This window comes from Octopus sinensis, linkage group LG2 (assembly GCF_006345805.1).
Source record: "Octopus sinensis linkage group LG2, ASM634580v1, whole genome shotgun sequence".
Lineage (NCBI taxonomy): Eukaryota > Metazoa > Mollusca > Cephalopoda > Octopoda > Octopodidae > Octopus > Octopus sinensis.
The window spans coordinates 176,424,312-176,439,311 of NC_042998.1; the positions used below are offsets into that span (position 1 = coordinate 176,424,312).

Below are 15,000 nucleotides of genomic sequence, written 5' to 3' on the forward strand. Positions count from 1 at the left end.
TACTTTAAAATTCGTGTAAGCAGGTGTGTTTCTTTGTGTGAAAATCCTAATTTTGTGCAGGTAGTTGCTTGGGCATTTACTAACGTAACCAAGCATTCAAATAATTATTGTTATAAATGTACCTTCATAACCAAGGCAGAAGGGCTGCAGGTTTCGAAGAAGTTGTCTGTAGATCTTTCCCTTCTCAGTGATCTTGGAAGATATGTTCACATTTCCAGAACCACTAAAGTCTATAACTGTACATGGATTTTTTTTGTATCCTGAATGACTATGCTAAGTCTGTTTTGTTTGCGCTTGGTAGAAATTTTGATGAGTATTTTCCACAAAAATTATTTTTTGCTGATAAGTATGTATGTATTTGATATCAAATTTATTGTTTATATTCGTATCAGGCAGTCTTTTCTGCAGGTGGCATGGTACATTATTTTGGTGTCAACACCATATCACTGTAAGAATAGTACCTCGATGATATTCTAGGTAGCTGCTGACAACATGTATTATATACTCAATAGAAGAGTACCATAATCATTTGCAGTTGCCCTTTTGTATGAAGTATTTCGTAGCTGCCACCTGCTCTTGGATTGCTAAGCGTAGAATCCAAGAAGTGATGTGATATATTGGTTACAAATCCAAAAGCTGCTCCACTTCATGTGAATATTGTCATCGTTTTCAAAATTTACGAGAAACATATCCATGCATGTGGAGGTGCAATGGCCCAGTGGTTAGGACAGCGGACTCGCGGTCGTAGGATCGCGGTTTCGATTCCCAGACCGGGCGTTGTGAGTGTTTATTGAGCGAAAACACCTAAAAGCTCCACGATGCCCCGGTAGCGGGTGGTGGCGATCCCTGCTGTACTCTTTCGCCACAAATTTCTCCCACTCTTTCTTCTGTTGGCCTGCTCACTTAGCCAGCGGGCTGGCGCCATTTGAAGGCTAAAACAATGCAAAGCGCATTGTGACCAGCGGTGTGTTGCAACATCTGATAGCCTGGTCAGTCACAGTGATCACGGTGATCACGGTGATATCCATGCATAGCATTTTTATGGTATGCAGAGATTTTCTCATCCAGGTGTTTTTATTTTTATTTTTATAGATATGCGAGCCCTGCTCTTGTAGATTTGTATGAGAGATTATCAAGAAGTGCTTCTTGATGAATTCAACACCAATCCGAAGGATGCTATTCACTTCCTTTTTGAGCACGTAGTCCATATATTTATTTCTACTACTATTGTTTAGCAGGTGCTAAGCGGCACTCGAAGGCTGCTTGTACTAATATCAAACATCTTCCCCCGCATTTCATCTGAGATAGAGTCTCGTTGTATATGAAAATTTGCAGTTTATGTCAGGATCTTGCAGATTTTAATGTATATAGAGCGAATTTTCCCAGTAGACCAGTCGAATATCCCAAATATTGGTATCAGCACTGATATTGAAAATGAATTGTACGGTATTGTCTTATTTAAATATGGGTAGTTGTTTTGAATCTCTGCGCTCCGAGTTGAAATCCTGTTGAAGTCAACTGTACCTTTTATTATTTCGACGTCGATAATAAAAAAACATTACCAAACCTGAGCGTTCTAAAGGGGTGATTTTATAAAAACGTTGGGTTCCTCTTGCGGCTCTTTACATTCTGGTGTCCAGGAAGGCAGGGAGAGAATTATTGCGAGACAGGGATTTTCTCCCAAAGATTGAAATGGCTAGATGCTAGTCAATTACAACAAAACGTGACACACAAATGCATAGATATTTTACTACATATAGGGTTTGTGTGTGTGTGTGTGTGTGTGTGTGTGTGTGTGTGTGTGTGTGTGTTTGTGTGTGTGGGCAAGTGAATACATGTAAACATAAGTGCGTATAAGATGTATGTATGTATGTATGTATGTATGTATCTGAGTGAGTAAGAAAGAATAAAGGGAATAAATAGAAACATTGACAAACAGACAGACAAGCAGGGGACATGTAAATATGGTGGTAATGACACTCTGTTGTCATTGTGAAGCAAGAAAAAAAAACAAGAAAGAGGAAGAGAGAGAGGATAAAGTGGGAATTATAGGTAAAAAAAAAGCCGAATAGGAACATAGTGTTAAGGGTTAGACGGAGATTCTGAAAAGCTCTTGTAATAGACGTGGGAGAGCAGTGGAAGAATTTTATAGCTAGGAGAATCATCACTAGGAAATCCAAATTGCAGAACGTGATATTTATATTTCTAACTCTTTAACTGCAGCATCCAATAAATTGGTGCTTGAAAAACATTTTCCGTCTCCTCCGAAATTAAGAAAAACCGAAAAAAAAAAAAAAAACTATCCTTATATATATTATTAGAGACAAAAACAAACAAACAAACAAAACAGCAAAGTAGTGAGAATTATGATAGTGTAACGGCAAGTTAAAGTCAAGCAGAATAATTTCATTGTTAATCTGATTTTCGCTCTCCATGTTAATTGGAGGATGTGGGGGCGGTTCTGTATGTTTGTGGGTGTATATGTGGTGCTTGTGTGTGAGTGTATATAAATATGTACATACAATGCATACATACATATATGTATGTATGTATGTATGTATGTATGCATGCATGTATGTATGTATGTATGTATGTATGTATGTATGTAGTATGTATGCATGTATGTATGCATGCATGTATGTATGTATGTATGTATGTATGCATGTATGTATGCATGTATGTATGTATGCATGCATGTATGTATGTATGTATGTATGTATGTAATGTATGTATGTATGTATCTTATGCGTGTGTATAAATTCTTTGGGGAATTTTTCTCAGTCATTAGCCTGCGGCCATGACGGGACGCCGCCTCGAAGTGTTTAGTCGAACTAAACAACCCCAATACTCACATTTTTCTAAAGTCTGGTACTTATTATATCGGTTTCTTTTTGCCGAACTGCTAGATTACAGGGACGTAATAAAAAAACCCAACACCAATGTCCAGTGGTGGTGGGTGACAAACACAAACATAAAGACACACACATGCATATATACAACGGACTCCTTACAGTTTCCGTCTGCCGTATCCACTCACAAGGTTTTGATTGATCCGAAGCGATTGTAGAAGACACTTGCCAAGGTGCCAGGCAGTGAGACTGAACCTGGAACCATGGTGTAGGAAGTTAACTTCCTACTTCAAATCTACGCCTGATATGTAAGAATATATATATGATTGTATTATTTATATGAATATATGTGTGTATGTATATATACACATTTAGATGAATGTGTGTGTGTGAGTATATTTAAGCATACGTATGTGTGTGCATGCGTGTAAATTATCAATAACTGTTGTTCTATCAAGACTAAATTAATTAGCATTTTATCACTTATTTTGATTGATTGCGAATTTATAAGTAGAAAAAAGAAATTAGTGGAATTTAATTTTTAAAACACGAATTCATTAGATTTAAAGTGTATCGCAATTTAGCCATTGTCACTGTAGCATGTTACAGATTTAAAGCTTGTCTTAATTAAATGAATAGTAATATAATATGTTATGGTCTTTTGTTTGGAGATAAACAAACATTTTTTAGTATATATATATATATAGATATAGTGCATCATCAAAGAAGTGTAAACCACAAATCTATTATCAGAAATTGATGAAAAAATGAAAATGTATTACAAGTATTTTTAGAATGTAAACAACATACAATTATCGCTGGAAAGAACAAAGCTCCAAAAACATGTAAAATGGTTGCACATCCGCTATGTCCGCAAGAGATACGGGTTCTAGTTTCACAGGCAGCATTCGACATTTTTCCCAACCAATTTTTTTTTTGTTAATACAATATTCTACATGCTATCGTTTAAGGCTTTACCTTCTTCAAGGTCCACCTTTAAAACGATTTATTTAATGATCCTTAATTTAAATGTTTTGTCTGCGTGTGAATATGTATGTATGTGTGTGAGAATGCATTGATATTTGTATTTTTGTTCAGTTACAATAAAAACAATTTTATATTAATCTGATGGGTTACTCTATACTTTTGTGTACTTTATGTATACCTTATACATAAATGGCAATTTCTGTCTGTCCATATGTCTGTTACTATATTGCTGCCTACACCAGTGAACCAATTTTGCCGAAACATTGCATATATGTTAAACTAACATCCAGTTCAAGTATAAACTAATTAGATTTCAATTAAAATCTATAATGGGTCCCCTAGGGAGGTTGGGCTAATAATTGTTAAAATGAGAAGAGTGCAAAGAGTGTTAGTGTGAGGGAAATATGGTGGCATAGTGAGTGTGGCTGATATCAGGGAAGGGAAGAACAGCGTTGTGTAAGCGACAAATATGGAGTGGCAGTGGGGTAATAACGTTAATACAGCTGTCATTCAAAGATATACACGCGACGCTGCATACATACCTTCGTAAATACTTAGATACATGCATATATACACACACACCATACACACACATACACACACACATGCACATACACATAACTAACTTTTAAAACGCCGAGGAAAGGAAAGAAAGGTTGGTGTGAAGAATACGTACCTTTGAAGAGAGGTGGTAGGTGGCTTTCTGCTGTCCATCGCAAAGAAACATTCACACACATCACACACATACATGCATGCATACATACATACATACATGCATACATACATACATGCATATATACGAACAGGCATTAAGTAATTTTAAAGCGAAAAAAATAATTCCTCAACGAAGTTTTTCTGCGAAAAATTGCACAAATCTGTCCCGAACAAGAGGCCTATCTCTCTGGGAAGACATGGTCTGACATGGTCTGACATGGAATAAACAGTAATTTATATTAGACATTCTATTGTAAACATTTCCCGGCAACGACTAGCTTTTCAGCTAGTGTGTATGTATACACACACACACACACACACACACACACACACACACACACACACACACACACACACACACACACACACACATATATATATATATATTTATATCACATAGTGGTCATCCCTCTCATATGTATGTAGTACAATTATCTGAACCTTCAGATTTTAATATGCTGGACCGCTGGTTTTAAATTGATGTTAATCAAAATAATATCCAGTTTTTCACCCACATTTTGAATTTAAATTTAAATAAATATGTTCTCTAACCGGCAAAGGCTACTGCACTATTATTTCCGGTATTTTAGCGCGCCAAAACGAGAACTTTTGAAAAGTAACCACAAGAGCAAGGCACTTCATTTTCTGTCATTCTAGTCTACTCGGTTATTGAAGCCCAGGTTCCTCCCCTGTATCAGGGTTATAGGGGACAATAGGTGTCTACGTCTGCTTACAACTATATATGCATTAAAATAATTATCGAAAACAAGTTACATATTGCCAAGACATACATGTTCTCGTATGATAGCTGAATATACGGTACATGCTATCTGAAAAAACTAATTATATATAACTAAAAGGAAGAATCTCTGATAAAATGAGAGCTTCGAAAACTTGCTCGTACACCCTGTGTTGAAATCCGCTTCGCGTGTTTCATCGTGTTTGAGGGCCGAATAGTTTATTTTGAATTGTCGCAGTCAATCTAATTGAGGAGAACAAACACCTCAATTTGGAACTTCACCTGCGACTGACTGGCGAAATTATCCGAGGTACTATTATATTTTATGCATGTAACAAGAAAATCAGCAGAAGCTAAATTCCCTCTAGGTTTAGGATACTGTCGATACTGCTCTGTTGTTGTGTTGCTCCAGTTCAGTGCTGAACTGACAGGCCTATAATATAAACGCTCCACAGTACCCATACTGTCTGTTTCAAGTATTATGTATGTAGGACTATTCTGCTTGTTGTGTCATTCCTCTTTTAAGACGTTGATATGTAATTTGTAGGCTACTTCTAGTAGGATCAACAACCAAGTAGAAAATCCCTCACTGTATCATGTAGCATCAGTTATAACTTAGAGGAAGATTGTGCTAAACAGAAGAGTACCAATTATGTTGAAACTGTCTGACGCTCCGCGGCATCGAGGTCTCTGCAAGTCATATGTCATGTGGTACTGAATTGGTCTTACATGCAGAGTTTCTAAGGGTAGTGGATTGATTTTCTTTTGGTTGACACAAATCGTTGTTGCTGTTTCATTAGCAGTCTATAAGTATATGTGTTTGTTTGTTTGTGTGTGTGTGTGTGTATGTGCGTGTGTGTGTGTGTGTGTGTGTGTGTGGTGTGTGTGTGTGTGTGTGTGTGTACACATAGAAAGATAGCTAAATAATAAATAGATATGGATATGTATAGATATAAACATTCATAAGTGTGTGTGTATGTGTGCATGTGCTTATATGTATTTATTTACATATACATATGCATATACATATAAGCAGAGAGCGAGCGAGCGAGCGAGAGAGAGAGAGAGAAAGAGAGAACGGGGGAGAGACAGAGAGAGAGAGACAGAAAGAAAGAGGAAAACGGGAGAGGAAGGGAGAGAGAAATGATAGATAGATAGATAGATAGGTAGTTTATAAGGTTTGAATAAGGTAATAAAAATGTGTATCACTCTATACAAATATGTATTGTAATTGTATAACTATGTAAAGTAATATAGGTCATAGATTTTTCAGCATGACTACTAAGGTTCTTGTAGCTGGAACATTCGTCAGATTAAGTTCTTTATTTATCTCAGCGTTTCCAAAAAAATATTTTGAAAAATACATAAATAAATAAAGCTTTTCCGTTTCCATTTGGGTGCATACCTCTTAAATGGTAAAAATGAGTTATTTCTCCTATAGAGTACAATGACTCCCAAGAGCTATTGTGTGAAATAAATCAACTGAAAATAGATCAAACATAGAAAAGAAAGGAACAGTTAATATGCAAAGAATAAGGGACTTGTCAAAAATAACATATCGACATATTTCTCCATGTAATATAATGAATCTTAGGGGCTATTGTTTGAAATAAATAAATCAAAAATAGATCAAAAATGGGGGAAGAAAAGAGTGGTTAATATTCGAAGAATATGGGACTTGTTAAAAATCACACACCGACGGATGAGAGACGCGTTTGGTGTTGTATTTACATATTTTGCTGGCATACAATCACAGTGTTTTTTTAAATTTTATTGCAGGTTTCGTCGCAATGGTGTTCTTTAGCCAACAATAACGAAGTCTGGAAAGTTAAGTATCATGAATCTTTTATTTGTTTACCAAGATATTTAGATGAACAATACCGTTGCTGGAAAGAAATATATCGACAAGCAGTCAAGCTTCATTTTAATTGGACGAATGGATATGCCAAGAGACTTGAATTGTGTGGACATAAAGACAAGTATGTTGTTTTCCTTGTTCCTTTCCCAAATATTAAATGTTCTTTTCCTTTTTCATTAATTGTTTTAAGAATTGAAATATCGTATTTGATGGCAGATGTACCTTTTCAAAAAAAATCAAAATGATTACTTCGGGTCCTATATTCGAAATTATACTCCCGGGGTGCGTCTAATATACCCGTGAGTGTTTTATGTTACCAAATACTCATATGATACCTTACGAAATTAGAAATTATCAGCAAACGGTTATAGTGTAAGACAAAATACCTTGTTATATTTGTTCCGGCGCTCTGAGTTCAGATCCCGTCGAGATCAACTTTTCCTTTCATCTCTTTTCAGAGGCGATAATACAAAGCAATCCAGAGCGGTGAATTGGCGGAATTGTTTAAGTCTCGAGCTAGGGATGTCTTGTGGTATTTATTCAGGTTATTTGCGTATTTCGTTCTTGGATAGTAAAATTAATCTCTGAACCCGGTTTGGGTGCCTTTAGTGTACTTCATTTTGTTCTAGGTTTGAAGAAAAATTCTTCTCTTCCTCGCACCAATCTCAGAAGCTCTGAAAAAAAAATGGATCGTGGGTGTTTGCCTTTCCTCCTTGACTAAGCAGTAAAAATAAATTCATCTCTTTCTTTCTACCATACCCAACCATGACAGCCTATTTGTGTATCCAGTCCGATATTTCAGAAACTGCTAAGGATAGAACATTAAAGTATTTTTTAAGGTGGTTGCGGGTGGAATGATTTCAAAGTAAAATAAAATGATACTAACTGCACTCATAGAAATTCTGTGGTTACCATGAAAATTGAAAGATGGATAGACGTTTGTAGAAAAACTTGAAATATATAGATTCTTTTGGGAATTGTATCATCATCATCATCATCATCATCATCATCATCATCATCATCATCGTCGTCGTCGTCGTCGTCGTTGTCATCATCGTCGTCGTCGTCATCATCATCATCATCATCATCATCATCGTTATTATTATTATTATTATTATTATTATATTATTATTATTATTATTATTATTATTATTATTATATTATTATTATTATTATTATTATATTATTATTATTATTATTATTAAGGCGGTGAGCTGGCAGAATCTTTAACACACTGCGCGAAGTGCTTTAGAGATATTCGCCCGTCGCTACGTTCTGAGTTCAAATTCCGCTGGTGTCGACTTTGCCTTTCATCCTTTCTGAGTCGATAAATTAAGTACCAGTGAAACACCGATGATCGACATTGAGTGTCGTCAGCATTTATTATTTATTCTTCAAAGGCTGCCAGATGGCAGAATGGTTTTTACCAGATAATACTCAGCGGCATTTCTTCCGGCATACTATTCTGAATTCAATTTCCGCCGAGGTCGACTTTGCCTTTTCTCCTTTCGGGGTGGATAAAGTAAGTACCAGTTACGCACTGGGGTCAATATAAACGATTTACCTCAAAATCGCTGGTCATGTAACAAAATTAGTAAGGATTATTTATTCTACATGTTTTTGTTGGAAATTTTGTATCATGCGCTGTTCATGCCTTCTTTCTGAAGAGCATTAAAAGTATGCGAGAAATGAATTGGTTGCAGTAAGGAATGGAAATCTAGTAATGGTCTCATTTCCTGAGGCACTTCTTGCTGCGTGCAATGCATTTATTTGGTGCGCTCTATTAATATTGGTAACATTATTTTACTAGAGACAAAGGCCCCGTATATCACGTTTAGATAATGAGACGTTTGTGATGTCCAGGACTTTACCAATATTTGCAACTTTAAGGAAATCAGGTAGTGAGACCCGCTTGAAATTTCGGCTGCCCTGAAGACTTAACTGTTTGCTTTACAGCCTTAACCACTAAGTTGTCAAAATATTTCTATTCATTCATTCAGTATTGACATATTTATAAAAGGAAATTTAAGAATTAAGAATTAAAATCCAAACTAATTATGTAGCGTTCCTAACGTAAATGACTGAGGAATTTGGCTACATATCAGATATGCGATATTTAAAGCATATTTCATTAATATTGATAATTATCTCATAAGATAAAACGATATTCGATTCGGTATAAATATCCGTAATTATATCCGACAATTTTTACTTTACATCAAGAATATGTGATTGCAGTTTATTTCTGGTCCTTTCTTTCTTCGCAATCACTTAGGTAATGCAGAGATTAAATGGAGATAGACATTTTCCCATCTCTCTTGCTCTCTGTCTCTGCTTCTCTCTCTTTTGCTCTCTCCCTCTCTCGTTCTTTCTTTCTTTCTCTCCGTTTATCAATTTATCCATTTATCTGTCCATCTATCGCATTCTCCCGCTAACTATCAGTGTATTTGTATTCTATCTTTGAATGATTCAATCTCGCTCACTCAGTTATGCGCGCACACACATATGCAAACGCACATACACATACACACATACATTCACTCACTAAAACGTACACATGTTTCTGTGTATGAGTGCACGTATACATGCACATACATGCATGCGTCTGAATGTGTTTGTATTTGTGTGTTTATGTATGTGTCTGTATCCGTCTGCATGTGCATGTGTTTGTGTGTGTTTGTATGTGTGTATGTGTATGTGTGTATATCTGTCTGTATATGCATGCGTTTGTGTGTGTATATATGCGTGTATGTGTGTATATGTGCGTGTGCGTGTACACACAAGAAATTTGTGTTCACACATTTCTTACAATATTACTGACAAATTTCTATTGGTTCTCACAGGCAAACGAGAACTCGATAGACGAATCTCTAAAATAGAAGGGAAAGATTTGCTCCAGATACCAGAGATGTTATCGTTCCTCGGCACCACATTCAGTCTTCAGAATGTAAATATCCTCTTACAGCCAAATACTACATCTTCACGTAGAGCTTCAAGGTTAACTTGCGATAGATGCTCGGTTCACCTGGATTATTATGACCCTCTAAAGAAATTACAATGCCTTCATTCAAAGCTACTTGGTTACGTGTTCTGTGCAGAAAGAATGAAGATATGAATGGCACATAGTATCTTGAAGAATGAGTTAACTTCATAATCATTCTTGTAGTTTATTGTTCTAATATTCTTGTAGTTTATTGTGCTAATATGACTTAGGTGAACCGATGACCACTAATATTTCGTTGAGGAATATGTTATTGTCAGTCTTATCAGATATAATAGAAACACCGGATAAAAATCCTCTTCTCAAGTGATTAGTTGTCTCAAATCTCCAACAATTCAAATTGTTTCCGTGCCATTAAGCTTTTTTCTTGAAACGGAAAAAAATTAAAAATTGACGTTTTCTAGTCACCAGAATCAATTCGTTTGTCTGGTGACTAGAAACATCAAAATTTCCTTACTAAGCATGAAAAACAACTACGTTTTTCTAAAACTTGATGACAATCCAGCGGCATTTTCCCAGTGAAGTCCTGTGTTTTTAACAAAAAGTCACTTTGGAAAGCCTCTCTGAGACAAAATACCCAGCTAGTGCTGTTCCACATTTATATGCACATGATATAAATGTTGTACACACTGGTACTTATACACACGCTGTGAGGGCGCGTGGCTTAGTGGTTAGGGCATTCGGCTCATGATCGTAAGGTTGTGAGTTCGATTCCCGGCGACGCGCTGTGTCCTTGAGCAAGACACTTTATTTCACGTTGCTCCAGTCCACTCAGCTGGCAAAAATGAGTTGTACTTGTATTTCAAAGGGTCAGCCTTGTCACTCTCTGTGTCACGCTGATTATCCCGAGAACTACGTTAAGGGTACACGTGTCTGTGGAATGCTCAGCCATTTGCACGTTAATTTCACGAGCAAGCTGTTCCGTTGATCGTATCAGCTGGGACCCTCGTCGTCGTAACCGGCGGAGTCTTTTTTATACACACGCACATACACACATAAATACAAAGATATATAGATACATACATACATGCGTGCATGCATACATACATACATACTTACATACATACGTACATACATACATACATACATACATACATACATACATACATACATACATACATACATACATACATACATACATGATGGCTGCCCCCTCGTTATCGAGTATGGCCATTGCACGAAGCTTAACTGTTATTGGTGCTGTGATAGAATGTGACTTTTTAGCCCAGCTAAAGATCTACAATGTTTTCTACAGAATTGGCAACTAAAAACTTTACCGGTAATAGCTGGCTGTAGTTGCAATTGGGCTTCATGCACCTTTGCGTGTCGTTTAAGTCCTCCTGCCGAATTACACTTTATACATAGATACATACATAGATACATACATACATACATACATACATACATACATACATACATACATACATACATACATACATACACGCTTCCATATTGTGTCCAAGAAAGGTCTAATACTAGGTAGCACAAAGCAGAACAATATACACGAAACTCAGGAAGGCCAATACGAACTTTTGAAAGTGAGTCTTGGACACTCGAAAATAGGTATTTTGGGAAATTTTTGTGGAGATTTGGAAAATTTGAAAAGGTTAACAAAAATTCTACAAATTATTTTGATCATGATTTCATTGAACATGTTTTAAAGAAGGGCTAATGGCCATTTATTCAAACACATATATTACCAAAGGAATATGTTATCCAATTTAAAGGACATTTCATACAAACATACAAAAAATATCAATAAACAATATTTTTTAAAAATTAATTCGAAAATTATTACATCTCAGTAATTATCTATGTATTTGTTATGTGTACCAGGATATATGTCGTGCCATTTCCTCATTACCTATAGCTGTCTGCTAGTAAGCCTGTATCCATCTTATATATTCGACGATGTAAGCTAAGTGATATTTAAAAAAAAAAAATTGCCATGTAATCAATAGAATGATGCTACCGGTAGACATTATTTTATCGACTTGTCTATCTTTAGTTTTCATTTCTAAGAAGAGAAATTATAAACCTTGTTATATTTATATAAATCATAGCTGTGTCTATCTATAGTTATGGGAAACAAACCAAACCTGATTTCATACAAATAACTAAAACTTACAATGAAAACCCAAGTCGAAATATTTGCATTTTAGCGACTGCAGATATTGCAAGTCATCATATATTTAAATGACATAACACCTTATAAAGCATATTCGTTTAATTTATATAAGCTACTTTCTGCAACGAGTAGGTTTCATTTTGCTACTACTCAATATTCTGATGATTTGATGGAATAAATTCATACAGGTATTTATGACACAACAGGTTTGGCCTTGTTACGATTTAATACACCAGTTGATAGTTAAGGTCAGCTTTACATAATAGATTTAACCTTTTCATGATTTAGCATGTCACACGATTATGATAATGTAGATAGGTTTGGTCAACGTGACACGTGTTCGTAGTGCAGCGTTATACGAAACGCATAATTAATTTGACATCGTAATTCAGTGACACATCACTTGGTCGGGATTAAGCGATGCACATTAGCGCCAAATATAGGTTTGGTCTCGCGTATTATCTGCTTATAATTGTATACATCTGACAGATTCTATTAGGCTAGCTGAAACTAGTCTTCTTTTCAAGCATTCTGCAAAACTATTGGCTAAACCAAGCTGCTAGAAACGGATAAATACATCTAAATATGATGGATAGTAAATATATCATTTCTTTAGTTCATGGAAGGCAAACCAATTTCTATTGCTTCATATCAATGCTGATTGATAGCGACAAGATAAATATAGTACATAAATCTGACCACAATGGGCGATATTTCAGGTATGTTTAGTCAGTGGGGAGAATTGAAGAGGATTATAACAATGTTCTGAATAACTCACAACAAACAAAATTCAACTATGATGTATATTTGGGTTTTCAAACAAGGATTGCTGCTGCTGCTGTTGCTAATCCCAGATCAGGTCAGATCTTGCAGATTAAGAACATTTCAGTCGTGAACTTTCTATTTTATTTTTTAAAAATTTAAACTTAATGTATTTAGGACTACATTATTACCGAATTGCGTATTTCATTATTTCAATGTTAATTTATCTGTGACTAACGCTAACGCAACACTAAGCCCATATATACCACTGCTTGCGTTTTCGAAACGCAAAACCTGCTCCTACTTATTTGAACAGAACCTCGCTGGAAAGCATCTGATTGAGCACGCGAAGTGTCCAGTAGGTAGTTGACACCAGTAGCTAACAATTGCATACTGTCCTTCTCTTCCAGATAGTGAAAGCTTACCTTATCGTTTAATCTAAATACAGGGAAATTTTATGACTTCATTTTTATGGGCATATATGGGATTAATCCACTTTTAGTTCTGACAGCTGATTTTGAAGATGCCAATATCTAGGCACATCTTGCCATAATATTTTGTTTAGCACCTACCCCTTACGAGGGAGACTATATGATCGCTTGACCTGCTTCAAGTAGCAACCAAATATTCCTTAAATCACATTTTTGCATGTTACAAAGAGAAGGGTAGATAGGACAACATAGTGATACATAGGATAGGATGATAACTACTACAGAGATTTTCATCATCGGTCTGCTTGAGCAGGGATTACTCGAAGCTAAACAACAACTTAGTTTTGTAACGTTAATATATGATCTCTCTTCGATAATTCATTAGAAATTGCGATCTATTCAGTATAAAATTATTAAAAAAAAACTTTCCTGGTCATTCAGAAATGGTGGAGAAGCACAGTTCCTGCTCTACCAGATAAGAGAAATCGATATAGCTGATGCTCAATTTAAACCACTATAGGAGTATTTAAACCACTAAAGGTGTTCTGTGGCTGAGGAGTTGCAACAAGATTTCAGTGCAAGACTGGAAATGTGAGACAGCAAGGGAAGAGGCAAGTCAATCAAATGCTTCAAGGTACAGTAGGTGGGCAACTAGCTGGTCAATAAAAACAGAGACCATTGTTGTGTCGAGAGAAGAGGCAAAGGGAGAGAACAGTAGTAACGAGTGAGTCTTTGTCAATCAGTCAAATAAACTTGTTTTGAATGCAGTCAACGATATTTTCACGTATAGCAGCAGTACTTCTCGGATGTTGGGGAAACATACGTAAGATTTAATAAAATGTACAAGCTTTGTGTTAATTTTTACGTTACATTTTGGTGTTGATTAGGTAAGCTTTGAATTAACACACATCAATTTTCGGGTAAATTACATAGATAAATAACCATCAGCTAATATAATTTGGTCTAATTTTGATCTCTCATTTCGTTAAACTGCAGTTGGATTAAATATTTTTTTCAGTTCTTTAAAACTCACAATAACTCGCAACTTTATATAACAGTCACTATGATGTTGAACTCACAATGATCTAGAAGGAATTGGTTAAGATATCTTGTGCAAATCTTGTACGTAGCGTTTAGGCAAGCAATGGGCCTAAAGTTTTCTACCAACTGAATGATTTCATTCTAGGCTACAAGTTTCCATCGCGCTATAGCAAGCCAATTTGGTATATCAGCCTGGACTACAATAGTTCTTTCTAATGTACACATGATTGGTTTTCTGTAGAGTGTCGTAGCTTACCTACAGCTATAGTGAAAGTTTCAGGGTCGATTGTGCATGTTTTACTGTCAATGTTGGTAGATTATTATTTCCTAACTGTATTTAGCCAATATGCATTCTGGTTGAGATCTTTATTTTCATTCCAGATCTTAGACTGGAATGATTCTTTCTTAACTGAAATGTTTTTCTTCCTCATCTCCCGGTAAAATGCCAGCAGCAAACTTGTCATTTATACTAGCTCTATCCATGCTTTAA

The 15,000-nt window shown here is 35.8% G+C and overlaps 1 protein-coding gene across 1 annotated transcript in view; it reads left to right on the forward strand.

Moving 5' to 3' along the window:
- Positions 1–15,000, forward strand: part of LOC118762219 (F-box/WD repeat-containing protein 7-like) — a 281,314-nt gene that overhangs the window by 82,650 nt on the left and 183,664 nt on the right. Inside the window, exon 5 of the mRNA XM_036500763.1 lies at positions 7,069–7,268. Within this exon, the coding sequence (XP_036356656.1) occupies positions 7,069–7,268 (200 nt within the window). The remainder of the gene's footprint in view (positions 1–7,068; positions 7,269–15,000) is intronic.